Source organism: Numenius arquata, chromosome 1 (assembly GCF_964106895.1).
Source record: "Numenius arquata chromosome 1, bNumArq3.hap1.1, whole genome shotgun sequence".
Lineage (NCBI taxonomy): Eukaryota > Metazoa > Chordata > Aves > Charadriiformes > Scolopacidae > Numenius > Numenius arquata.
Window position 1 is genome coordinate 47646363 of NC_133576.1, and position 25118 is coordinate 47671480.

The window sequence follows — 25118 nt, forward strand, 5'->3', positions numbered from 1 at the left end:
GGCATATAAGGGTAAAGCACTAGTCGTTGGACACTGTAGCCACAGCAGTGCAAGTTACTGTAGTGCATGTAACCCTTAATGAGCGAACCTTTAAAATGCATAGTGTGGTGGTAAAGCTGAGACTATATGCCCCGAAAGTGAAATGTAGCTTTTGTTTTAAGTTGAGGGGGCTTTTTGATTAATTTTTAGTTATTTTTCCATTAGATGACTGGCCTGAGAGGGAAATGACAAACAATTCCTCTAACCACTTAGAAGAGCCCAATTGTAATGAGGTGACCAACCTGAAGGTGTGCATTGAATTAACAGGGCTCCATCCCAAAAAGCAGCGTCACCTGCAGCATCTTAGGGAACTATGGGAGCAGCAGGTGTCACCAGAGAGATCCCCGTCCGGCAAGTTGGGCCGGCAAAGCAGGAAAGATTTAGCTGAGGCTGTTCAGCCAGAGGCCACTGCAAAGGTCAAAGACTTCACAGAAGAAAGGCACACCAAGAAAAGGTCAGAGGCCAAAAGCAATAGAAGTTGGTCTGAAGAGTCCCTCAAAACAAGTGACAATGAACAAGGTATGCAGAGACTACTAGGGAAACCAGACGGCTTTAGCATTTACAGTGACGCATGCTGCCACCGATGTTAAGGAATTGTCGAGAGCTTTTTTTTTTTTTTTTTTAAACTATATATATATTTCGTAGATGTCAATTTGTATAAGGACTGACACCTCCTCTTTAAGAATTGCACTGTAGCTGATATTTGGCAGACAAGAAAATGTGTTTGTGTATGTGTGTGTAACTATGTGTTTGTGTGTGTGTGTGTTTTGGCTTTAAATACTCTTTCATAGATAACGTGAAGATGAATTTATGTCTCTAGAGGAGAGCTGGGGGGGGCATACAACACGAGCATGCTTCTGGGTGAGGGAGGGAGCAAATAGGGTACTAGATGGTGTAAGAGTGTTTAACCACACGTAGGATTTGAGGGGCTGTGACCCTCTGAAACAGCGTCAGCTCAGCTAGCAGCTCTTGATCTTGGGAACCCAACGCCTCCAGCACCCTCAGCACTGCTGGGTTTCCCTGCCTTTCCCAGGGCATACGGGCAAGAGCAAGGCTTATGTCCCTCCTGAAGAGGATGCCTTGCTGGTTCATCGCGGGCATGTCCTGTAAACCCCTGTGGCCCCACTCCCCAACCCCTTGGCAGAGATCTTCCCAGTGTCTCTCTCCCAAGGGGTCACTTCCTCAAAGCACATCAGCTTTCCTTGACTTGTTTCTGGCTGCTTCTTTCCCCCTTGCTCAGCTTCCTCTTTTTTCCCCATCCTCTCCCCCTTTTCTGCCCATTCCCTATCCTGGGGGAGAACCCATGAAGGCAGTAAGGCACTATCCCAATTTTTGCGTCAGACAGACAGGTTACTCTCCTGTCCCCCACTGTCCTCAGCCCTTGGGCATGTCGTCGCCCCTGCTGCTTTTCCGCTTCCCCGTGATGTTTGTTGCCGTAGCTTGGCTGGAGGACTGGTGGGGAACGGCAGCACGTGGCCTGTGTGGCTGGTTCCTCTCACGCATCCCCTGCACCTTGTTGTGACTCCCCGTCTCCTCTGGGCACAGCAGGGAAGCCCGTGTGTCCTCCTTTGGCTTTTCAAGTCAAAGGTTCCAAATACTTTTCTTTCTTCCTCCTCCTCTTCCTCTTCCACCTCCAAGTCCTCTACCTGTTTTGAGGAAAGGCTCTTTCTGGGAGGAGGAGCTCTGAGTTGGATGTTTGGGATCCTTCCTCCTTCTCAGACCTGGGAGCTTCATCAAACTGGTAGACGCTTACCCTCCAGTTGGCCTAATCTGTAGTTTAGCTGAGATCACCTCAAAAGGGAGAAGCACAAGGGGAGTGGACTCCCTTTGTGTCCACAAGTGGACTCTTGTCTCATGCCATGGAAAGGACCAAGTCCAGGCCATTCTGCACTGGTGGTGAGAGTTTTCTTGGGTAGCATCTCTGAAACAGGAACAGGCAAAAATACCATCTTCCCTTCTGTCCTAAAGCTCCTCACCCATCTTTCCCCTTGGTAGGATTACCTGAGGGCAGGAAAACCTAAACTTTGATGCTTATTGATGGGGAAGGTTCTCCAAAAGGTTTTGTGGAGCAAGAGATCAAAACTTCAGTTTAAAAGGAGCTTTGACTCTTTACTTCCTTGCTTTATTTGCCGCCTTGGCGAGCCTGGTATCAGCTCAAACATCCCTGCCCATCACCTGCTCCCCTTTGTACTTTCAGAAAGAGATACCTTGTAGAGATTAAACGAGGGTCACTAACAAGAAGCCGCACTGTATAAGGATGCTCTAGCTTTCCCCTGCAACGCCTCCCATGGCAGCAACAGGCTTCTCTAACGTGTGACCTCGGGAAAGAAAAAGAGGTGGCTCCGATTTATGCACCATTCCCAAAGGCATTCAGATTTAGTTGCCCCATGGCTATGAAAAACTTCTTGGCTTTGGAAGCTGCTGTAAACCATAAACCTGACTGAATTATGCCTCACCGTTCATTGTGCAGAGGCACTGGAGATCGTTCAGATCACTTCACTGATGCTCCTCCAGCCCCATTGAAGTGCAAACCTTTGAATCTCCTTTTTCTTCATTGACTAGGACAAGGACATCTTTCCCCATTGTGCAACAGAGCATCCTCTGTGTGACAGTGGCATGGGGACAGAGATTTCCAGCTTGTCTTTCTTACCTGGGACTAGTCCTCAAACTTTTCTTAAACGAGCAGATATTGTGAGTATGAGAAAATACCCTGTCACTTGCAGCTTTTTTTTTTGCTCTGGGGCTGGGAACAGCTGTGTTCCCATTGCCCAAGCACTGCCTGTGAATGGTGGCAGTCTCTGCTGCTGGGAAGCTGGTCGTCTCCCAAGAAATGGGCTGTAACAGGGCATCGAGATCTGCACCCGTGAAGCCTTGGTCTAACAGCAGGACAATTTGCCGTCTGTGCCTGCAAACCTCTGGGAAGACGGAGGGTGCTGACTTCTGGGCTTGTTGCTCAAGTCCTGTTCAACCCCGGATTTTAGTGTGGGAGAAGTCATGTGTTATATTGCAAGCCACCAACTGGGCTGTCACCCCTCTGTCCCCCCTCAGTGCCTGCTGACTGGGTGACCAAGCCGTGGCCACTGGAAGTGTTCCCCATTGATTTTTTTTTGGCTGTCACCTCCTTGCAGCCTCACTTGTGGGTCAGAACCACGACAGCCAGGATATGGCTTGCCTGAAATAATGTCAGGGCCCTGCCTCGTCCCGCTCGTGAGGTGACATTGCCTGTGCTGGCTCCCTGGGGCGCAGCAGGTCCGTGAGTGTGGTGATGCCAGCAACCTCGGGGCAGTTGCTGATGATGCCGCAAGCCTGGATCTGTGGCCGATGTGGGAGCCACGGTCTCTGCTGGGGTCTCAGCTGAGCAATAACCTCCCGGTGCTGCCGGTGGTGCGGTATCCAGCTCTTTCAGTGGTCTCTCAGGGAGCCACAGCACCAGGAGGTTATTGCAGAGAGAAGAAAACCCGAGCAGGATGGAAATGAAAGCCCCAGGGAGAGGAGCCGGGAGGATCTCTCCCACTGGGAAAGCCGCTGCCTGCTTCTCGGAGCCGCCTGGGGCAGCAGGCAGCACGGCGGCCGCCGGCTTGGCAGGCAGGAGGAGGCAGCTGCCGGGGTGGGAGCTGAACAAGCCAACGTTCAGGTGACGCGGCAGCAGCTGCTTTTCCGTGTGGACCTCTCTGCAGCCCGCTCCTGCGGGAAGGGAGGCAGGTCCTGCTCTGAGTCAGACTTGCCACAACCCACATCAGTCGGAGGCTTTGGGTTTTTTTGGGGTTTTGGTTTAGGTTGTTGTTGTTTTTTTTTTTTTTTTCCCCATGGATATTTGGGGATGTTCCTGCTCACTCGTTGTTTTTCTTCTCCCTTCACATGTGTAGTGAAAGGGTGGGATTCCAGGATTAATTGCTTGTCGTCTTTTTTTTTTTTTTCTTTTCTTTTTTTCCTTTCTGTCCTTGTGAATGCCATCAGCATTTCCCAAGCTGATGCTTGGCTTTTTCTGGATAGCGCTGGCCTCTTGCAAGGTTATTGATCCCGAAGCTCCTGGGCATAGCGTTGCTACTCTCCATCTCTTAGCTGTGGCGCACGTTTAGCCTGGTGCCTGCTGTCACCACTGTGGAGGGTCAAAGCGGAACACAGAGTTTACGTGGAGCTTGCAGGCTGGAGTGTGCGTTTTTTGTGGTGATTAAACTTCTGCTTTTAATGCCTGGGCATCCCTGTGTGGGAAAGCCTGCAGTTATTTGAGACAGGCTTCTCTTCCTGTGTTTTTTTTCCTCCGTTCTTTCAGTATTTCTGCCCTTCTCTAGGCATGTGAGGTTTCTTTCCTTCTATTCTACTTTTTTTCTACATGCGGCAGTTTCTCGCTTCCTTTTGCCCTCACCAGACCTCATCGCTGCGGCTTTCCATCTTCACAATTTCTTTAGTAAGTGATTAAGTAGATAATGATGATACTTCTGTGTTGGAATTGGGCTTTTCACGTGCTACTCCAATTAGGTTAGTTAGGTTAGGGAACAGGAGAATTAAACACTCCTTACTTTACTCCTCTGCTGCCTGCAGAGTTGGAAAGAGCCTTGCATCCGTAGGCTCAGCCTACGACTAGGCGCCTTCCTTCAGGATTGCAAAGCCTAAAAAACTTACTGGGTTTTTGCTGAACAATCTGCACATCGTGTGTCCCGTAAATTCCCTGACATCTGCTTGGCAAGCCGCAGTATGCATCTTTTTCTAGAAAGCGGCTCGAAAGAACTGAGGGATTTCTGTTTTCATCTTTAATCTAGAAAGCCTTCTGCAAGTTGCTTTCACAGATCTATTTCAAGGAAGACAAAAGTGTGAAGTTGCCCACCAAGAGGATTCTAGATTTTATTTTCTTTTTCACCGACTGGCTCTGCATCGAATCTCTTTAAATAAAGGTCTGTCTTCTCTGAGCGGCTGCCTTATTTGCTCCTGCCATCTCTTCTGTTCTGAAAGTAGCATCACTTCAGAGACGTCTCAGAGCAAAGGAGCCCCTTTCAAGTGCTCAGGGTTTTTTCCACACCTTCCCTCCGTGGCATGGTATTGTTTGGCTGAAGTGTCTCTTCCTTTCCAGCCACCGTTAATTTTTCTGCAGAAGAGTTGGTTGTGAGGTCACCTCAATTCTCTTCCCAAGGGAAGTTCAGGCTATAAAAAGTCAACTTTCATGTCCTTGTTTTGTTGTAAACCTGCTTGCACTCTGAATTAAAAAAAAAAAAAAGTAACCATGCTTTTTGCATGTGGCCCAGATTGTGGGATCCACCTTGTTGGAGCCAATCCCCAGAGAAAACCCAGCCCTGCCAGCATCCTGCTGCTGGTGGCTGCTCACTGCCCTGAGATCCCCGATGTCCTAGGGCTTTAGGTCTCGCAGGAAGACTTGTTCCTGGACAGAGTCCTCAGGAAAACACAGTCCACTGCTTTTCCAGCAAAATCCCTGCGCTTTCTGATAGATAGTTTGCACAGGGCTTCTTTGTAGGGACGGCTCTTTGAGTAGCCTTTCCCCTCTTGCTTTGCTTTTCAAGTAAAAATCCTGCCAAGGAGATGTTCCCTGTCTTACTGCCGTCTTGGGGCTAAGCTCAACATTCCCCCCATGCTGTCCCGTTAAGACCTCATCCATGCTCCCACCTCTCTTGCTTTCTCCTCCTCCCTCCGCCATCCGTGTATCTGCCCCTGCGACCACACATAGCCCACGGCAGGCAAGCCCAGCCGGGCCCAGGCTGCCGGAGGAGTTGGTTCCCCTTCAGATAAAGCAGTTCCAGGTAAGGAGGCGAGTTTATTTTTTTTTTTTTTCCCCCTGGCGAGGTGGGTGCAGCGGTGGCTTCCCGCTCTGCCAGTGGCGACTGGGCTGCGGCAGCACCGAGCCGGCACGGCATCGTGCAGCCTTCGCCGTGCCCCGGCACCCGGCACGGGGCATTTCATTTAGGGGTTTTTACCAGAGCGTTATAACTGTTAAGGTAACGCTAACTGGCACGATGCTATTTCCAATTTGAATGTGGAACGCTTAAAATATTAATGATTTGAAAATGTAATTGGTAGATCTCTTAAGCAGTCGAGGAGCTTGTGTTAAGTGCTAGCAATGTGTTTTCCTTTTAACACACCATGCAATGTGTAATGCCTTTCCTTCCCATTTAGGCTTGCCCGTATTCCCAGTGTCTCCGCACATGAAGAGCCTTTCATCCAGCAATGCAAACGGCAAAAGGCAGGCTCAGCCAAGCTGTACTCCAGCCTCGAGGTTGGCTGCCAAACAGCAGAAAATTAAAGAAAGCCGGAAGACAGATGGGCTGTACACAGACGAAGAGGAGGATTTCCAACATGCATCTCTGCTGCAGAAATACAGCGAGTGTGAGAAGCCATCAGGGAAACGTCAGTGTAAAACAAAACACTTGGCACTGCAGGAGAGGAGAAGGAGGTCATCTCTGACAGGGGATGACACCACAGATATCGAAAATGCTGAAGATAAGGTATCTTTATTTAGACTTAATTGTCCACCAGCCTCTCGGAAGGCAGAGCCAGCCTGCTTAAAACCAATGCGCTGTCATGCATGCCGGGTAGCGGGGATCGCATTCAAATTCGTCTGTGGATGCTTTGCACATTCCGTGTTTGCTTTTCCTAACCCGAGTTGAAGGCACCATTGCAGGGGGTGAGGTATCTTGCATTTAAAAGCTGTGGCAGGCCTTTCTTAAAAAATTAAATACGAGCAGAGAAGTGTAATTCTTTGCTGGCAAAATGTAATCCCCTCGCTGTATTGTAAAAACGAGGATTAAAAAAACCCCACATCCATGGTTTTGACAGGTCACGGTAACGAGGAAGGTCAGGAAGCGACCGGAGCCTACTTCGGACGGCGACTCCTCGCCAGCCAAGCCCTACGAGCAGAAGCTGTACGATCGCCTGCAGCAGACCCCCACCTCCCTCCCCGTCTCGCAGCCCCCCCAGCTGCCGGTGGCAAGCCCCCCTCAGGAGACCACCCCCAGCCGGCCCATGCCACCCGAAGCACGCAGGCTCATCGTCAATAAGAACGCGGGGGAAACGCTGCTGCAGCGGGCGGCACGCCTGGGCTACGAGGTGAGGGTCCCTCGCCCCCCTGCCGGACGGTGTCGGATATTTATTCCGGAAGTGAAAACCCTCTTTCCAGTTTTATAGATGGAAATTTTTTTGCGAAATTTGCAGGGTCCCCTCCGGTCTCCTGCTGCATTTCCCATCCCCCGGGGTGTGGGGGCAGGTTGCTGTGGGAATGGGTCCTCACAGCTGGCGGGGGACGCAGGGCACGCAGCATCCTGCGGGAGTGAGCAAAGGGTGGAGTTTTATTGGTAACCCTCGCTTCCGTTGAATTATATATAAGCCATCTGCAAAAAGAATGAATGTATTTGTTATTTTTTGTTGAAGTCGTCTTTGTGGTGATCTTTAACGAGCTGTACGATTTTTGCTTCTGTTATTCCTGACGAGCGTGTAGTTTAGGAGAAGGGTTTTCTTTTTTGTTCTTTTCTCCGAGGAGTATCTGGTATGTGACACAGGATGTAGCGCTTGGAGTGTCCTCTTGCATGATCAGATGCGTCGTAGGAGCACTCTGCATGCTTTTATGCTCGGGAGTCTGGAGCTGCTCGGCGTAGCTGGAACAATGTTGTCTAATGAAACGGCCCCCCTGTTGCTTCAAAAATCAGAAACCGATGAATCCCCTAGCTCTGCTGTTTTGAAGTACGCTTTTATTGGGGAAATACGGGCATGTAGGTATATGAGCATCGTTGTTGCTCAACTTCAGATCTTGCAAAGAGGTATTTCATTGCAGTGAGTGATGGCTGCCTTTGACGTGGCTGCAGGGCTCGCCTTGGTGGTGGGAGGACCGCTTGGACCTCGGAGCTGGGCTTAAACCCTGTGATGGAAGGTGGCATCAGTACGGGGCCTGCCCAGCCTCAGGTGGTTGTAGAAAAACCTCAAAGTGCCCTTTGTGTAGCTGGAGAGCATCGTGTGCAGAGAGGCCTTCTCCAGCTCTGGAAGGCAGGGTTTGTTGGAAAGGTTTTGTTTACCCTAGACAAAGGCTTCTTCTAACCGGGGGCACTTCAGCGCTAGCTAGGAGGAGGAGAAGTGGTTGTTACAATGTTGCTATGGTAATCTCCATCATTTAAATGATTTAATTTCCTACGGACCTAAGATTTCCTGTGCATCTAAAATCAAAATGTGTGGTAGCATGTGCCCCGAGCTGTTGGTGTGTACTTTTCCTCTTGTGCGGAGTCTGTTGGGGCAAGCACCGCTCACGTGTAGCAGGCTGCCGTGGGATGCTTGGGCACTCTGCTCTCAATGGGAGCAGCCCTGAAACTTAGTGATGGGCTGAGGTCTTGCTCAAGCAGGGGCTGAGGGCTCTCTGGAGCTCTCTGCAGCATTGACCCTTACTGGACCGGTTGCAGAAAGCCCAGGATTGCCTGGGATCACCAAGGTTGGGGTCCCGGGGCCCTGAGGTAACCTTGTATTCCCACCATTGGCTGATCAGGGATTTTCTGACTTGGATTCACCCAAAAAGTTCAAGCAAACACCACGTTTTTAATAGGGGTAAATATTCTGATGGTTTGACTTGATGGTTCAGCTGGTGTTGAGGTCCTGGTGGTGGAGAGCGGGGTGGGAGAGCCAAGCAGGACAGGAAGAGAGCCTGGTCTGTGTGCTTGAGCTGCTCCAGGGTCCAGCATCAGCCGTGTTTTTTCAAGGACTGGAGCTGTGGGTGGCCATGCTGCCTCGTTGGGGCTTCATTTGGGCTGTGGTGAACTGTGATGAGCTGTGATAGTTCGGTCAGCCATGGAAGCTCTGTAGCTGTGTTGTTTTTCTTGCTAGTGACCAGACTACTGCGGTTATTAGAAAGCTGAATTCCCTCTGCTTCCAGAAAAATTAGAGTGGTCAAGAAGTTACAAGTTCCTCTATTTAAGAAAAGAAAAAATATATCTCGATGGGTCAAGGTAATTTGCTGGTTTGTGACCTGTGGCCGCTGCACGTGTCTTTTGTTTGTTTTGATGGCTGCAACGTGGTGACCAGAGGTTGATGCTGAAGTGGGAGCGCTGGGTGCTCATGGGCACACGGGGGGCTTCTCGTTGCTGCTGTGGTGGCAGCAGGCAGCGCAGTGGCCCCTTGCCAGCCCGGTGGCAGGGGCCATGGCTTGCAAAGGGATGCCAAATGCTGGTGCAGGACCGGGAGCTGGAAGTGGTTGGCAGCGTGGGGCACTGGTGAGCCCTGATGGCGACAGGGGTGCTGTGTGGGGCAGAGCAGCACCAGCAGCTCTGCCCTGAGGCCGGGTGAGTTGGTGCCTGCCCTTGGCAACCTGCCTGCGCAGCAGGGATGCCCTGCGGCCCCGCAGAGATCCCACCCCAAACCCAGAGGCATGGCTGGCTGCTTTGGCATGCAAAGATGCTGGCAAGCTGTACGTGTCGCTCCTGGACCCACGGAGAGCCCGAATGCTGCTCGCTCAGGTGCCTCTGCCCCACTCTCAGTTGCGCAGTATGGATGTGCCCCGGGTAGTTGTGGGGAGGGGCGTACACAGGCACGCGCGGTTGCGATTTTGCATGGAAAAGCTGATGAGAGAGTGAAATGTCGAAGGACAAACGCGGCTTGTGTCTGGCCAGATAGATTGCAGGGCTGCAACCAGCAAGGCTACTTAAAGACAGTGCGGCAAATGGTCTTCAGCTCTCAAAATCCATATGGTCTGAGCAAAATCCCGCTGAAGAGCTGGTGGGAAGCTTTGCTTTTTCTTCGCCGGGTTTCTGCGCCAGGCCGTGCTTCACCAGGATATGTTAGCAACCCATCCCACTGTATGGGCGCTCTCAAATCCATTCTGTTTTCCCCATTTGAAACAAATGACTTGAGATAATAGTAGTCTTAAAACTGTAATTTACTTTTTGTGAAGGGGGAATTATAGGGAGCGTAAAATCTTTTTTGGGGGAAAAAAAATTACAAAAGGCTTGCGTAATGAATTTGATGGGAGAGGAAACACTGGCTGTCTTTGTGCCGCTTGTTGCTTTTTGGTGTGTGTCTGGACTTGGAAAGTTCTCTGGTGAATTTGGGATTAAATCCTGCCTGGGAAGGCAGTGCAATTAGAGGAGTGTGTGGTGTGTGGTAGGAGTGGGGGAAAGATGGTGTGTGTTTCCAGGGCGGTTAAACACTCATGAAGACAGGGGTTATCCAGGCAGGGGCAGAGGGTTTGCCCTGGGGATGCCTCACACGAGGGTTTGGCCCTGGGTCCCTGCTGGCACAGGAGCAGCAGCTCCTGAGCATCATCCTGCACTTGTGCACCTCCCTTGGGGTTCTCGCACGCTGCCAGGGGATGAGCATCACTTCTGGGGTTTGGCAGGGTGCTGCAGGGAAGTGTTACGGCTCAGCTCACCCAAGGGATGTGTTTCAGGGTTGAGTGGAAGGGAATAGTGCTCCTTGGTGGCAGCACGCGTGCCCAGGGCATGGGGGGTGCCCAGGCTGTGGGGGATGCGCAGCGGGATGCTGACCCCTTCCCTTGGAAAAGGGGTAAGAGCTGCTGCAGAGTGGGAGAGACGAAAGGGAATGGGGCACCTCTTTGTAGATGAGGGTGGAGCGTGCATGTTTGCGTGCACCTTTTAGCTTGGCTGTTTGCAGTTGGGGTAACAAACTGCAGGCAGCGGAAGCGGTGGCGGCACAGATCTCATGGCTGTTACCTGCTAGCTCGACTCTTTGGATTAACTGCGAGTGATTTTCAGATTGCTGGTTTAAATAGAGCACCTGAACAGGCATTAAATTGCCCCGTGGCACTTTCGCAGCCTCTCTCTAACGTTAGCGAGAGATGCTTCTGAAACCAAAAGTGTGTTTGTGGCACCACATGTTCCTATATTCGGCAGCGATGGCTAATTTTTTTGTAAATTGAATAAATCATGTTAAAAAAAGTTAATGAGGCATTTAATTAATTAACAATGTAGAGTTTTATGGTCTTTATGGTTACATTTTGTGGTTAATGACATTCTTCTTATAGCCTCTTAACACAGAATTGCCTGACAAAATTAGCCTTTTCGTCCAGCAGTAGGTATTCCACCCTAGGATGATCCTTTCCTTTTTACAAAAATAGATAAAAAGGTCTTTTATTTTGAGTTGCAGGATCTATTTTAAATGGTAACTGCATGCTAAAAGTGGAGCGGAATACGGCAGCTGCTTCTGCTACCTATATCCATCTGCTAATTTGCCTGGCGGGGTGGTCTGGTTTTGAAGGAAAATTCATCCCTCTGGGGTATAATTTTGCACAGCCCTTTCTTACGGCTTGAGCCGAGTGCAGGGTAAAGAGCATCTGTTCCGGACCAAGTTTTGGCCTTCAGGCTCATTAGCAGGGACATTAAGAGCCCCCTGTTCCGTGAGAGGTGGGACTGTGGAGATCCCAGGTTAAACTGGTGGGCGCATCAGGTGTAGGCGGTGGACCGCTCTGTCCTGGCGGCAGATGATGGGGATGCTCTGGCGCCTGGGACGGGCGGCTCATTAGCTCCCCACTTTAGCCTGGTTAGTGAGGGCCTGCTAAAAGAGCAGCTTCATGCTGTATCCTGGATACCAGCTCTCAGGTCAGGTATACCCAGAGCACAGATTATTGCGGGCTTTCCGGTAGATTTTTGAAACGGGAAGAATGAATGCATCGCAACCGGCAGTTGTTTTATTCTCCTGTTTTGGCAGAGCCAGCCCTCGCACCCTCCACACCTCCATCCCGCTTTGTGAGGATGTCGCTCAGCCTTCGAGAGGAGCAAATGCAAAATTAATGGCTTGCCGCTAATCTGGGAAGGCGGGGGCTATTTTATATGTGCAGCATCACTTAGAAATGCGTTTGGGCTTTTTTTTTTTTTTTTTCTCTTTTCTTTTGCATCTGACACAAATTGAGGAAGACTTGCACCATCCTAAATTTTTGGTTGAATGATGGAGCAGTCATTGTTTCGAGGCCGCACGACAGCGCAGAGCCGAGTCTGGCCTAGGCTCTCGACCGTGGTATATTTGACTGCAAGATGAATTGTGTTAAATTCACATGGCTTCCCACGGCGCTGGGCTCGTTATTGGAACCTGGCGCCTGGCTTTAGTTCTACATGCAGAAAACCAGGGTGGGTGAAAATGGGATTTCCCCAATCTTGATAGAGCCGGGCTTTTTTTTTGTTTTTGTTTTTTTTGTTTGCCGGTAGCAAACCGTCCTTTGTGTGTCTTAAATGTGTTTTGTTTCGGGTCATGCGCTTTTTCTTTTAAAAATCAAACTGACGTCGGCCGTGCTGCTGTTGTGCTTGCAGAATTTTCTGCTCAAAAATGCAGATGTAAGAGTAAAAAACCTTCCTGCTAGCTTTACGCATGGAAGTTTTGAGAAATGGAGAGCTGTGGGTTTTGTCTGCGAAATTTGCACGTTCCCCTTCTGCGATGATTCCTGACGTTGGGGGCCGCAGGAAGGTTCCTGTGGGACATGGAGCCTCTCGGTGCTGCTTCGCACAAGCTAATCTGCTCGTGGGAAATCATGCTCTCTGCCACGTCTCCTGAATAAACACGACTTTCAATGGCTCTCCCTTTTCTTTTCCTTTTGACTGACCCACCTCAAAGAGAGTAATTTAGGCATATCGTAGGGATTTTTTGGTTTTTGCCTTTTTTTGCCCCCTCCTTTTCCTTCAAGAAGAGAAATCTATGCATCTCCGCAGCAAGAAATAACTCGGTGTATCTTGTTTTTCCTCCTCTTTCCAGGAAGTGGTTCTGTATTGTTTGGAAAACAAGGTGTGTGATGTGAATCATCGTGACAACGCGGGTTACTGTGCCCTGCACGAGGCGTGTGCCAGAGGCTGGCTGAGCATCGTGCGGCATCTCCTTGAGTACGGGGCTGACGTCAACTGCAGCGCTCAGGATGGAACCAGGTTAGCAGCACACCCCCCCGGCCTGGCATCGGGTGGTCACCACCACCGGGCAGTGGTTTCTTCAGCCACGGTGGTGGGGGAAAGCAATCCTTTCCCTCTGTACTTCTTTATCCTCCCCTCGCCTCCCCCATCCCCATCCCGCATGACACCCCCAAAGCGGGTGACGCACGGTGGCTGCCTTATTGCTGGTCCTTGGGCAGGAGAATGCAGGACTCGGGTGACCTCCTCTGCTCTTCGCTTAATAGAGCCGTGGGGACACACTGTTGTTGTGACTCGAGAGTTCAGCCGTATTTTATTTTTTTTTTTCCTCTGGGAATTTTAATACGTTTGTTTTGTTTTTAAAGAGTTTGCGAAATTCCCAGCTGCAGGGCAGGAGGGAGGGATACTTGAGCTGCGGCCCTGCTCATAGGTGCTCCTGGGTCCTTTGAGTTGTGCCAAAAGAGCGGGCTTTGCCTTGTTAGCAGGGTTACTTATAAGAGCACTTCAGGCTTTAGCGGGGACCGGGTATGCGAGTCCTATATATGCTATGTAAAAATGGTGTTTTGCTGAACTGTTAAACTCTATCTGCTATTTGATGTTTTGGAGTTATTTTTGTTTCTCTCAAATTTGGCTTTTTTTAGTTTCCTTCACAGAATAGTAGGTGTGCTTAGTTCCTGTTCCCGCAAAATACACAGGGAGCTTTTCTAGTTTGCTTTTTTTTTCCACTTTGTGGAGCTAGAAATGCTGCTCTGCACCTTTTTAAACTTCTTGTGCATCTCCTAAAGTACCTCTTTGACCACCTCTGCGGGGCTGACCTTGGGATACGTTTTCCTCAGCATATGCAGAACATTATCCAGTCTATGCATTTTGGGGATGGGTCGCTTTGTATTCTGCCAAGCTCCTGCAGCTTGTTATCTTAAATGGTTTATCGCATTCACTATCACCATCCAAATAGCCAGGGAGGTAAAATTAGCATAACTAAGAGTCTGCCTCTTTTGTTTTTAAGCTCTTTATTTATTATCTTGGGAAGGGAGGAGTCAGGAAAACAAAAGTCCCAAGAGGGCCGGTTAGGATGGTCCATTAGAGGTTCATGATGGTCAGTTGTTACCGGCCCATCACGGCCCAAAGGAAACGTTTCTGGAGGATTGAAACTCTGGCTGGATTGTCGGATTCCTTCTCCATCTTCCACTTCTTTGTAAGAAGTCTCAGCTCTGTAGGCTGACAAACAGCCCCGCAATTTGTGCTGTTGCCAGCTTTAATATGTGACCTATGCAACAGCGGCCACATGCCGTAAAAAGAATCCTAAATTATTTTTGTCTCACTGGCTGGAGTAACCTACATAGAAAATTAACCTCAGGAAGTTTCTGACCAGTCTTAATCACCCACCAGTTCAGAGTCCACCTTTGATTTCGATTCACAGATGGAGCTGATTTTCAAGGATGAAACTTGGCTTGTGTACCCTGAAAAGTTGTTTTGGGGAAAACGCATTTTAGGAACGAACGCGATAGTGATCTAATCATAGACGGCAATGTCAGAACTCAGGTTGCAGTTCCCTTTCTTTTCTTATGGCAGACTTAGTTTTTGTTTGAAAAGCTGCCCAACAGGCAGCATGAATCCAAAACGCATTTAATACGCAGATGAAAGAGGGTCTAGCTGCCCTGAGTTGGGTGGGACAGAAAGCAGAAGCTTCTGTATGAAACTTCTGATCGGTGTTATCCCCGGCCTTTTGGTAGGGCCAGGCTTCTCTGTCTCTGTAGAGTAAATCATGACATTCATAAGACAATTTGCCCAGGGAGGTGGTGGAGTCACCATCCCTGGAGGTATTTAAGAAACGTGTAGACGTGGCTCTTCAGGGCATGCTCTAGTGCCCGGGATTGTTGGTTTGTGGTGGGGTGTTGTGTGTGAGGTTGTGGGTGTGGGGTTTAGTTGATGGATGCTGCTTTTTTTTTTTTTTTTTTTTTTTTGGGGGGGGGTGTTGTTGTTTGTTTGGTTTTGTGTTGTGTTTTTTTGTTTGTTTGTGTGTTTTTGTTTTTTTTTTTTAATGTGGTTGGACTCGATGATCTCAAAGGTCCCTTCCAACCACTAAGATTCTGTGATTCTGTGATTCTGTAATTCCTGTTTCTCTGTTGAAGCCTCAATAAGTTTTTGTCCTTTAAGAGGAAAAAAAAAAAAACTTTTAGGAGGAAAGAAGTGTCAGTCTTCCTCAACTGTGTTGCTTTTTAAATTCAAATTCCTGAACAGGGTCACCCCTTGGAAAGATATTAAAACCTTAAAACAAACCAAAAAACCTGACAAGCCCACCATCAAAGACTTCTCCTCCTCTTCTTTTCTAACTACACTGAATATGCCTTACTGCCCCCTCCGCCACCTCACATGCCCAGTAGCCAAAGATATTTTTGGTCGTGCTGGAACCTCTCAAGTCCCCGGACAGTAACAGTGGAAGTGTTTAGTTCTATTCAGCCAGTTAAGGTAAATCCGCATAGAGTGATGTAACCGCATGAGCTGTGATGTCACCGCATAAGCCGCATTCCTTAGCGTGGCAGCCTGGGGTGTCACTTGCTTGCATCCCAGCTGCCTGAAGCTTCGGTCTGCGTTACTTGCTGCCCGCCGCCTCTGTGGTCAGCTTTTTTGGAGTACACTCTCTCAAACAGTTGTGACAAGTGTGAGGTTATGGCTTCAGTCTGAACAAAATGTCCATACGAATGTGAAGGATGTACGAAAGTTCTGCCAAGTCCGTGCACCTCTCCTTTCAGTCCTGTCTGAAGCGCTGCAGGTGCTCGCATCGATGTGGTGGTTTTGCATGCGTGTGTTGAAGTTTTGAAAGTGAAGCAAAGACCCGAGCCTCTTGCTTTGCTGTTGGCTTTTATGTACCTATGTACCTATGCAGCCAGTCTGTCCTGACTTCGGTAGATAAGGTAGGCTTTCAGCCTCCGTTTCCTGATACTATCAGAAATCTCAGTGAAGCCAAAACCCAACAAAGTGCCTGACTGCAATGGCAGAGCAAGGAGGTGATGGTGTTTGGGGGATGTAGGTACGGTGCAGTCCTCCCCTTTACCCACAGCTCGGTGCCGAGGCTCTGCCTGCAGCACGCCGCATCCCTCCCTCTGCCCCAGTCACAGCACATCTCTCTGGACAGGCTAAATACAGCCAGTCTTCCTATGTTTTTCCCCTTAAACTCCATGCTGGTGATGGCTTTCCAAATGCAGCGCCTGCAGACCCTGAATACACAGCATTCTGCTGCTGAATTAGTGGCTAATCAAAGATTATTGTAGAACTGGGCGAGATCTTTAAGACTTGTCTCAGAGGTGCCACAGTCACTAAGGGCTCTTAATCGTCTTACCTATAAATAATAATAGACTGTACTTAAGAGGTGAGCGCTTTCCTTCCCTGACAGGACCCCGTAGCTCAACAAGGGGCGTTTGATGACCGGTGCCTGACATTAGCAAGGATGGTTGCCGGTGTCTTTGGCCTTATCTCCTTGTTCTTCTCCTCTTACCTCCGCAGCGTGCCCTGGCTGAACCGGCGCTGCTTTAAAAACAAAGCCGCATGCTAAAAATACAGGCATCTCCTGCCTGTTAAGTGAGGCCTCTCCATTGCTTCAGAGTTCGCTCGCTAGACTCGCTCTCCGCAGCCAGTTTTGCTTTATCCTTCTCACTGGCGGCTGATGAGCTCAGCCTTTTTTATTTTTTCCCTGGGAGGACCATGCCAAGATGGCTCTCTTCCTGCGTCCTTTCAGCTGGTCTTGGCAGAGCGATACCCTCCAGCAGCTAATTGCGTTAAAGAAGAGGCAGCCGGCGTAGCTGCCCTCCTGCGACTTGTGCCTTGCCTCTTCCGTGGGGCAGCGTTGCATAATGGAGTGGATGGAAGTCAAAATAAAACGCCAAGATACGGCATCGCTCGGCGAGTTACGAGACCTCTTATTGCCGTGAGGAAAATGCTGATGGTGCCTGAAAGGCTGAGAGCAAACCCTGGCTGGTCTAAATAGTTTATAATTTTGGTGGTGGAATGATAAACCCCCAGTGAAATGTTTTCCTAACTCTAGTAGCGGTAAAAATAGTAGGAAGAATTCGACAGTACACAAGAGAGGGTTGAGATGTGCGTCTCCTGTAGGATATTGCAGCTCTCAAATGTCCCCAGATCCTTCTGGGGCCTTTCAAAGGGTTTGTTTTAGAAACGAGCTGTACTACCGTTAACTGTACCATTAGGGATAGAGAGTATTTATTTCCACGATGCTCAGGGTGGAAAAGATTATATGGGCAAAGCAGCCCAGGAGAGGACTCACAGGGATTTTTTTTTTTTTTTTTTTTTTTTTTTCTTCACATCTGAAAAAGTTGCCGACTCAAGTAGTCACTTCTGCATCCTACAAAGAGGATGGTTAAACTCTGCCAAGACTGAAAAAATACTCCCTCCTCTGCCGGTCCTGGTGGGAGAAGCAAGCGAGTAGCTGTGCCTTTGCATGGTCCCGCTCGTGAGCTTGCCAAGAAGCCGTGCTAGCCAATAAAAGAGTCTGTCAGCGCTCTGTTATTGCCTTTTTCCCCCTGCCTTGTCTATGTGGAATCTCCTTCTCTCCCCCCCCGCCCCCCGCCACTGTTTTCTTTCCTTCCTTCGCTTCCTTCTATTTATTGTTCCTCCTTCCACGCGGCTTTACTGCACCTTTCCTTCCCCTTGCCTCTATAAAGTCCCCTCTCGTGCCCGGGGTGGCTTCCCTGTGGTCTGGCAGGTGACAAAGACGGGTCTGCCTGCCCCCCTGCCTGCCCCACTGCCTCTGCACCACTGTGCCGGGCTGGGTGACCTGTAGAAAGGGACAGGGGGTCCCATCCTGGGGTTGCAGCCGATGCACTGTTGTTTTTTCCTTCCCGGGGAATGCCCAGGTGCCCTTTAATAAACTTGTCCGGGTGTCGTTAAATCGATTGAAATGCTTGGCGGTGATTTAGATGCTGTTTTTAATAAGTTAAGGGATCATCTTGAATTCATTACTGCTTCAAAAGCCACTTAGGTAAGTCAGTTTAAAAAAAAAAACAAATGAGAAAACCCACAAACCAGTAAACCCACAACACTCCAGCCTCCCTCCCCCAAACCAGAAAATGCTAATTCTGAAATAAAATGGAAAACACTTCAAAATTAAAGACTCCAGTAAAGTGAGGGAGTGGGGGAGAAAAAGCGTTCCCAGCGTTTGGTGGCAGCTGTAACTCTCATCTGTCCCCGCTGCCTGTTACCAGACTTCCAGCCAGGGATGCTTCATGCCCAGTGGGGGACAGGAGGGTTTGCAGCAAGGCTGACCTTTCCGGCTGTAGATGCTCAGGGTGTCGTGACCCGGCAGCTCAGGCCTCAGATGCTTGCTGACAGCCAGAAACACCCGATACTTCGTCAGCCTCCATGTCAGCACCCCTATTGTTTGTTACCTCTTGTGTTGTATTGCTTGGGATGTTTAGCGCCGGCCAGATCCTGGATGCGCTGGGCGATGCTGCGGAAGCACTGAGTCAGTAGGTGGAGGTGGGAGGGTGAGGCTTGTGGGGGACCCCAGGAATGCTGGCTTCTCCAGCACCGTCTGTCTTGGGGTCGTCAGATAGTGTTATGTTAAGAGACGTCCCCGAGAAATTCCAAAGGGGTATCTTGACCCTTTGCAAGTGATCCTCATGGACCTCTCTGGTCTTAAAATTTCAACATGGCTTTCTGAAGAGCAGCACATCAGGCTTTGAAGACATGCATGTGTTGTGCTGTCTGCTGCCAGGGTATTCAAAATCACCTCCTTGATTGCTGTCTTGGTGGCCTGGGGTGTGCAGGAGGCAGGCAGGGTGGGATGAGCCCTCTCTCCATAGGGAATGAGCCTCAGACTCTCCCAAGTGCACCTCCTCATGTCATTATAGCATGCATATGTCAAAACCAAAACTGCATACGGCTTTCCAGCAAGATGGGGGCAAGGGAGAGTGCTTCACGTGTGGCAGATGTTAATCGCCCTAAATCACAGCCTACTGGAAAGCACATGGAATAAACACACCTGGAACGTATTTCTTTTTGAGATGGATCAGAGTCCCCCTCCCACCAGCAGTGCCATGTGATTGATGGGAAACCAGGGGTGTGCCTTCCTCTTCTAACTGGTTTGATCTGCATCTCCTTGCCCTGAGCTCCTGTGGATGCCAGTCTGTACCACAGTGGTGGTGGCATAGAGGGGACATACGCCGCATGCGGCAGAAGGAGTGGTGGGACGTGGCCTCCTTGCAGGAGGGAGTTTCAGCTAAAGTTGTCCTTCCTTACTTCTCTTGCCTTTTAATACATCTGTTTGAGAGCTTGTAAGTCTTGTTGGGGGGCAGCGGTGTTGACAGCCTAAAGGAGGAGGAGGAGTGTAGGTAGAGTTGAGTTGAACTGCTGCCATCGCTGGCCATTGAATTTGACTCCCCTTTCGATTCCCTGCTCGTCGCTCTCTAAGGAAAAGATGGGATTTTTAACACATCTTCATTAGTCTGAAGGGTAATATGTTCTACTTCCAGACAACTCCCCGTTACGTATAATCAATTTTAAAGGCAAAAGTTAATGCGATTTATAATTAGCGATGAGGAATTCTAAACCTGGAATTGCAGGCATGTGTATTAATGAATAATCCTTCTGTAGGCTCACAAAATCTATGTCTGAGCTTATATAGATTGCTCATGCCGCGTAAAATGCGTTAATTTCTGGGTGGACTAAACTTAAAATAACATGTTTTTCTATTTTCCTGAGTAGAAGGGTGGAATTGTGCTGCAAATGTATTCGTGAGTGCTGTTTAAAGAGGATATTGCGTGGAAGTTTAAATTCCAAATTTTCGTAACTTATTTCTGTGTACATAATTCAGGAGCTTTGGGTAACTGATTTCCGTGCTTGCCCAGAGGCAGGCTGAATGAGCCCTTACTCCACAACACGCTGTTAAATTGGCAGAGATTTGGAACGGTAGAGTGACTTGCAGCAAAATTATGTTTGTGAGGCTTCACGCAAACTCCTGCTTTCTGTTACAGCGGTGTAATTATTTTACTGGCCCTTGAAATATGTACAGCAGCGAATAGACGTAACAGAAATATCTGCCCCGAGCAGTCTGACTGTGAAAAGACAAGAGGGGAGGGCATGATGTGGAAGTAAAACTGACAATAAGATGATTGGCAGCTGTATTAATAGCGTTATTTGCTATAAATAACTTTGATCTGAAGTCAGAAGTTCCTTGTCAGACACATTTGCATAATACTATTGAGTCAAAATGTAACACCGTGATCTTTTTTATTTTCCCCTAGACCAATCCACGACGCGGTCGAAAACGATCACTTGGAAATTGTCCGCCTGTTACTGTCTTACGGTGCTGATCCAACGCTTGCAACCTACTCTGGGAGGACCATCGTGAAAATGACCCACAGTGAGCTCATGGAGACCTTCCTCACAGGTCCGTGGCCATGTTGCATGGGGCTTTGCGGGTCGTGGCAAATGGGCAGATGCTCCCTGGCCCTGCAAAGACCCTGCTGCCTGGCAGGGATGGCTCCATGCCAAGGAGCCTTAGGGTAGGCTGCAGGAGCTCCCTTTTTGCCTGTAAAAACCCAGCGGCTGCAGGTGGGAAGCGTAGCCATGCATGGGGGCTCCTTCTAATTGAAACTCTTAATAAGTCACAAGGATAATGCCACTGTCAGATTTGGTAGGTAGGAGGTCAGTGGGCTGTTTAGGTGCCTTCAGTTTTCTGCTTGAAATGAAAATAAGAAACTTGCCAAATTGAATGGCTGTTTGTTAAACATAGTCATGTTTTCCCATGGTCTTACTTTTTATCCTGTAATACTTACCTTTTTTCAAGTTCTGCCTCATTTTATATCTGAAATGATATAAAACTATATTAAAGACTCTTGTGTTTAAACACGTCCATGTGCTAATAGGGTTTTAGGTTTTTTTCCTATTAGTTTTGGATAAAGACACTTGCATTCCCTAATTACTTGCCTCCAAAAATGTTTGCAGTGTTCACCGTCAATGAGTTTAAGTACTCATCCACTTACCTGTTTAAATGGTGCAGTGTAGAAAGCGCATAGGTGTATCAGGACTCCAGTAAAGTCCAGTGTCTTGGACTTCTTAGCATCTTGAATCCCAGTATCTTTTCATCAACTCAACTAGCAAATCTCCTAAGTTAAGTCCGTAGAAAAGAATTGCATCTTCTGAGTGTATCTGTGTGGAAAAACCTTTTCCATTGATTTCTCTGGGGCCACTGTTTCATTCCCGAGTTGGTGTCCAGAATAACTGTGCAGGCTAAAAAAGTGTGGTACATCCTATCTTTCACAAAAACAAAACGCTGCTCTCAGTTTCTGAAGCTTAATGTTGGGTCTGTCCCTGTTCAACCTTGGGTGGGTGATTATTTGATATGGTGGGTCATTATTTGGTGTGATGGGAGAAAGAATGCAGGAGAAAAGCGAATTCCAGGAATATTTGTGAGAATTGTGTGTGTATGCTGTTACACTGTTGTTTGTAGCATGTGCCTCAGGAATACGGGGTGGATTTTTTTGATGGAAGGTATGGAGGATGCATAGTGAGACTGCATGACACACGGTCTGCTAAACTTGCCAGCTTTTTGTTCTCATCAGTATGTTTGTGTTGTTGTTTTTTCCTCTCCAGAGTATTTAACTGACCTGCAAGGTCGAAGTGTTGATGACCCTGGTTTGTACTGGGATTTCTATGGCAGCTCTGTGTGCGGTGAGCAAATGTTACCCTTTATTTCTTTGTATGCGGAGACTTTCAAAACATGCGGCACGTGGGGGTGGGGGCTGTTTTGTTTTTATGCTGGAGGAAGCTAGGAAGGAAGCAAACTGATTTTATTTACAGATCACGTTATTGGAAGAAAAAAAAAGCAAGACCTGCAACAGTCTCTTCAATGCTGACTTGGCACCTTTATTCAATTTTATTTAGATCCAAAAGATGAGTCTGGATTTGACGTCTTGGCAAATCCTCCTGGCCCAGGTGATGAAGATGAAGATGGCTTTAGCGATGTGTTTGAATTTGAATTTTCAGATGAGCCTCCCTTGCCGTGTTACAACATTCAAGTGTGTCTCTCTCAGGGGTAAGAACAAATACAGGGTTTGGGGTAAAAATAGCGTGAGACGATCAGCTTGGGATGGCAGCAGTTTGTGTCTGGGGGGAAATGCGTTTGCATTTATCTAACGTAAATGAGCGGGAAATACCGTAACTGCCGGCTTTTTAGAAAAAAGCTAATAGGAGGTGGGGGGGGGGGGGAAGGCTGACTTGTCAGGGCTATGTTTTGAGTGCCGTACTTCTGATCTGAACGAAGGGTGTTTGAATGTAGATTCCTTCCCTCATCCCAGGCAGGCATCTTGGTATAACACCCCAAAATACAAGTGCTTCTAGCACTTAAATTTGGATATTGTGTTTGTAAGGTGTTCTTAATTTTATTTAATGGGCTTTTCTGTTTTAACTGAGTGGACACGGTTTTGTAGATGACAAAATGACACCGTTACTGCTGTTCCAGACGTTGCAGCGAAACTGGTTTAAAGCCCTGAATCATATCAAACAAATAAACATCTAGCAGAAGATACTATGATATTTAATAATAAACAAAGACCTGGAAAATTTTATCATCTGTTATATTCAAGATAAAAATTAGCTTCATAAACAGCTGCCGTTTGTCATTTGCACCAGTTTTGATGACAGCCATGGGAAAAATAGTTTTAAATATTAATCATGCAGGAGTGCGGGTTTTAGCATGTTTTTATTATTTGGGTGATGGGTATAACTTAAGTTCTCTGAAGTGGGCAAGTACAAAGATTGAATTAAAAAACTGTGTTCTTAATCTGAGAAGAAGCCTCTCAGTTGACTTGTATTTAACAGTGGCGTCTCTGGAAGTCAAGAGATGCTGAAATGTCTGATTATAACTCTAGGCCATCTCCTAACTTGCTAAATGGGAGTTGGGCTCAGCTTGGCAGATCTTTAACTGTGTGAGCAGCCGTTGGGATGGCTGCTGACCCACGTGTGGGCTCACGAGCTCTGGGTTTATAGGCTCCAGTGTCCCCTGCGTGCCTGGTCCCCCTCCTTCCCCAAAGCAGCGAGCAGTGGTACTATGAGTAAATACTTACACGCCTGCACATCGATTATATTCGACCCCCTGGGCGATGGTCTTGATTTCAGGAGGGTTGTTTGTCTGAGTACGTTCGGGGAGGGTTTGTCACACAGCATCAAGAAGCCCGTGACTTGATGTCAGTTATTGGAGCCTCTTTCTCCTTCGCTTCCACAGGCCACGAAACTGGCTTCTGCTCTCGGACGTGGTGAAGAGGCTAAAAATGTCATCTCGCATCTTCCGCTGCAACTTCCCCAATCTGGAAGTTGTCACCATCACGGAGGCAGAGTTTTACAAACAGACTTCCCTCAGCCAGTTGTTCTCGTGCGCTACGGACCTTGAAGCTTTTAACCCGGAGAGCAAAGAGCTGTTGGACTTGGTAGAGTTCACAAGTGAACTCAAGACTTTGCTGGGCTCCTCGCTTCACTGGTTGCATCTGCACGAGGACCCTCCCTTCGACATCCTCTGGTGAACCATCAGGCCATTTAATGTACAGTGCTCTATACAGTTACTTCTTTATGTATATGTGTTCAAATGCAATTGTTTCTGTAAAGAAAGGACACTATTAAATATGAAAATATCTTTCCTTTATATAAGAGATCTGAATTCCAGTTGGATGGATTTTGGAAGAATTTTTTTTTAACTTCAATCAGTTTTTACAAAATTGTTATATAATGTTTCTTTAAATGCACACAGGCTTTGGGATAAGTTTGTTATTACTCGGAACACATTTTTTTTTTAAAGAACACACCCACACATTGACTTTGTTTCATACAAAGCACTGATTACACAGGACATACTTTTTCTAGGTGATGTGATCAAAGTCATGTGGCTTGTTTGGGAGATAGAATTCGGTAAGGCACTTGGTGATATTATTTTTGTTTTTTTGTTTACAGAATTACCTGCTTTGGCCAGGTAAGCACTATTGAATATAATTCAATAGTTTGTAATATAAATTAAACCATATCCATACGCATCAACTAATTGTAAGAACTTTTATATCCTAATTTAAAAGCTGTGAAATTTAGTTTTCACACATCAAACCGGATTGTTTATATATGTTTAAACATTTTATGCTCTTTATTTAAAGAAGACTTTGAACTATTTTTTCTGTACCTTGTAAAATATTGAAAAACTAACATATGTTGAAGTTGCTTGAAACTGTACATAAACTAAATTTTCTGAATTGTGTGTTTATGTTTGAGATCTGTGTTTTAACTTTGTAAGTAAATCTCCTGCCTTTGTATTTATATTTTACAAAAATTTTCTTAAAGGCAATAAAACTGTTGAGAAATGAAGAGGCTAAAGTGACTCCCCATTAATTCCGTGCCCGATTGCGAAATGAGCTCCGACTCATTAATGTTTATGAAAGGAGGCTCCGCGTGCGGTTCCCGAAGCGGAGCAGAGCTGGCACAGGTGCCGGCGAGCAGCTGATGAAATCTGAGGTAGAATCTGCATCGGCTTTCTAAATTCAAGGTTACAAGAAAACATCGAGCGGGTGCCTTTTGTGGGACAGAGGTTTAAAAGCGGCATTCACAATTCTTTCTTCACTGCCTTTTAGTTAAAGAATTGTGAATAGGTTCAATTATTTTCTCTCCTTTGTCATCATTTTAAGTTGAATTGACTGAATTCTCTTTTCAGTGGTGTCTGCAGAAGGGAGGAAAATAGTACCAGGGAAAATGCTTTAGTTTTAATGTGGAGCATTAAAGCTATAAGTGCACTTTGGGAGCAATCTAAAGGGACAGTGACCAGAATGTCACTTTTACACAGCTTGGGACCTTGCATCTAAGAGGCTGGCCTCCCTGGGCTTGGGCAGGCCCTCTCTTAAGGGTCTGTGTCTGCCCTTGTGGAAAGAAGTTCTTGCTGTGAACCCAAACTCTTTTGAGTTTTGCTTTGGGGCTATATTCAACGCTAGTATGTCCAATGGTAGCCAAACGCTTCAGCTGGGACATTTAAATTGTGCTGCTCTTCTGACGAGGGCCAGGACACCCACCAAAAGCGTCTCCAGCAGAGAGCGCATGGTCCATCTGAGAAAAGCATCTGGGAAAGTTTTTCCATCTGTGGCAGTGAGGCTCAGAGGTTTTGCTTGATGGACAGTGTACTGCAGGTTAAATCTTAGCTCTCGGGGGAGCTTAAGAAAGGATGTGAATTACCCTCATCATGAAGGTAAGAGAGAATGATGCCTCATTCCT

The 25118-nt window shown here is 47.8% G+C and overlaps 1 protein-coding gene across 5 annotated transcripts in view; it reads left to right on the top strand.

Moving 5' to 3' along the window:
- BCOR (BCL6 corepressor) overlaps nucleotides 1-24230 on the top strand; it is a 39618-nt gene extending 15388 nt beyond the window's left edge. For 2 of the 5 annotated variants that reach the window (XM_074154762.1, XM_074154845.1), the window contains 8 exons: nucleotides 205-558; nucleotides 6163-6491; nucleotides 6823-7092; nucleotides 12718-12884; nucleotides 20123-20268; nucleotides 21474-21551; nucleotides 21765-21915; nucleotides 23104-24224. In XM_074154762.1, the coding sequence (XP_074010863.1) occupies nucleotides 205-558; nucleotides 6163-6491; nucleotides 6823-7092; nucleotides 12718-12884; nucleotides 20123-20268; nucleotides 21474-21551; nucleotides 21765-21915; nucleotides 23104-23398 (1790 nt within the window). In that variant the 3' untranslated portion in view covers nucleotides 23399-24224. Of the gene's footprint in view, nucleotides 1-204; nucleotides 559-6162; nucleotides 6492-6822; nucleotides 7093-12717; nucleotides 12885-20122; nucleotides 20269-21473; nucleotides 21552-21764; nucleotides 21916-23103 lie in introns of all 5 variants that reach the window. The other 3 variants (XM_074154997.1, XM_074154927.1, XM_074155077.1) reach the window with 3 other exon arrangements.
- The last annotated feature ends 888 nt before the right edge of the window (nucleotides 24231-25118 follow it).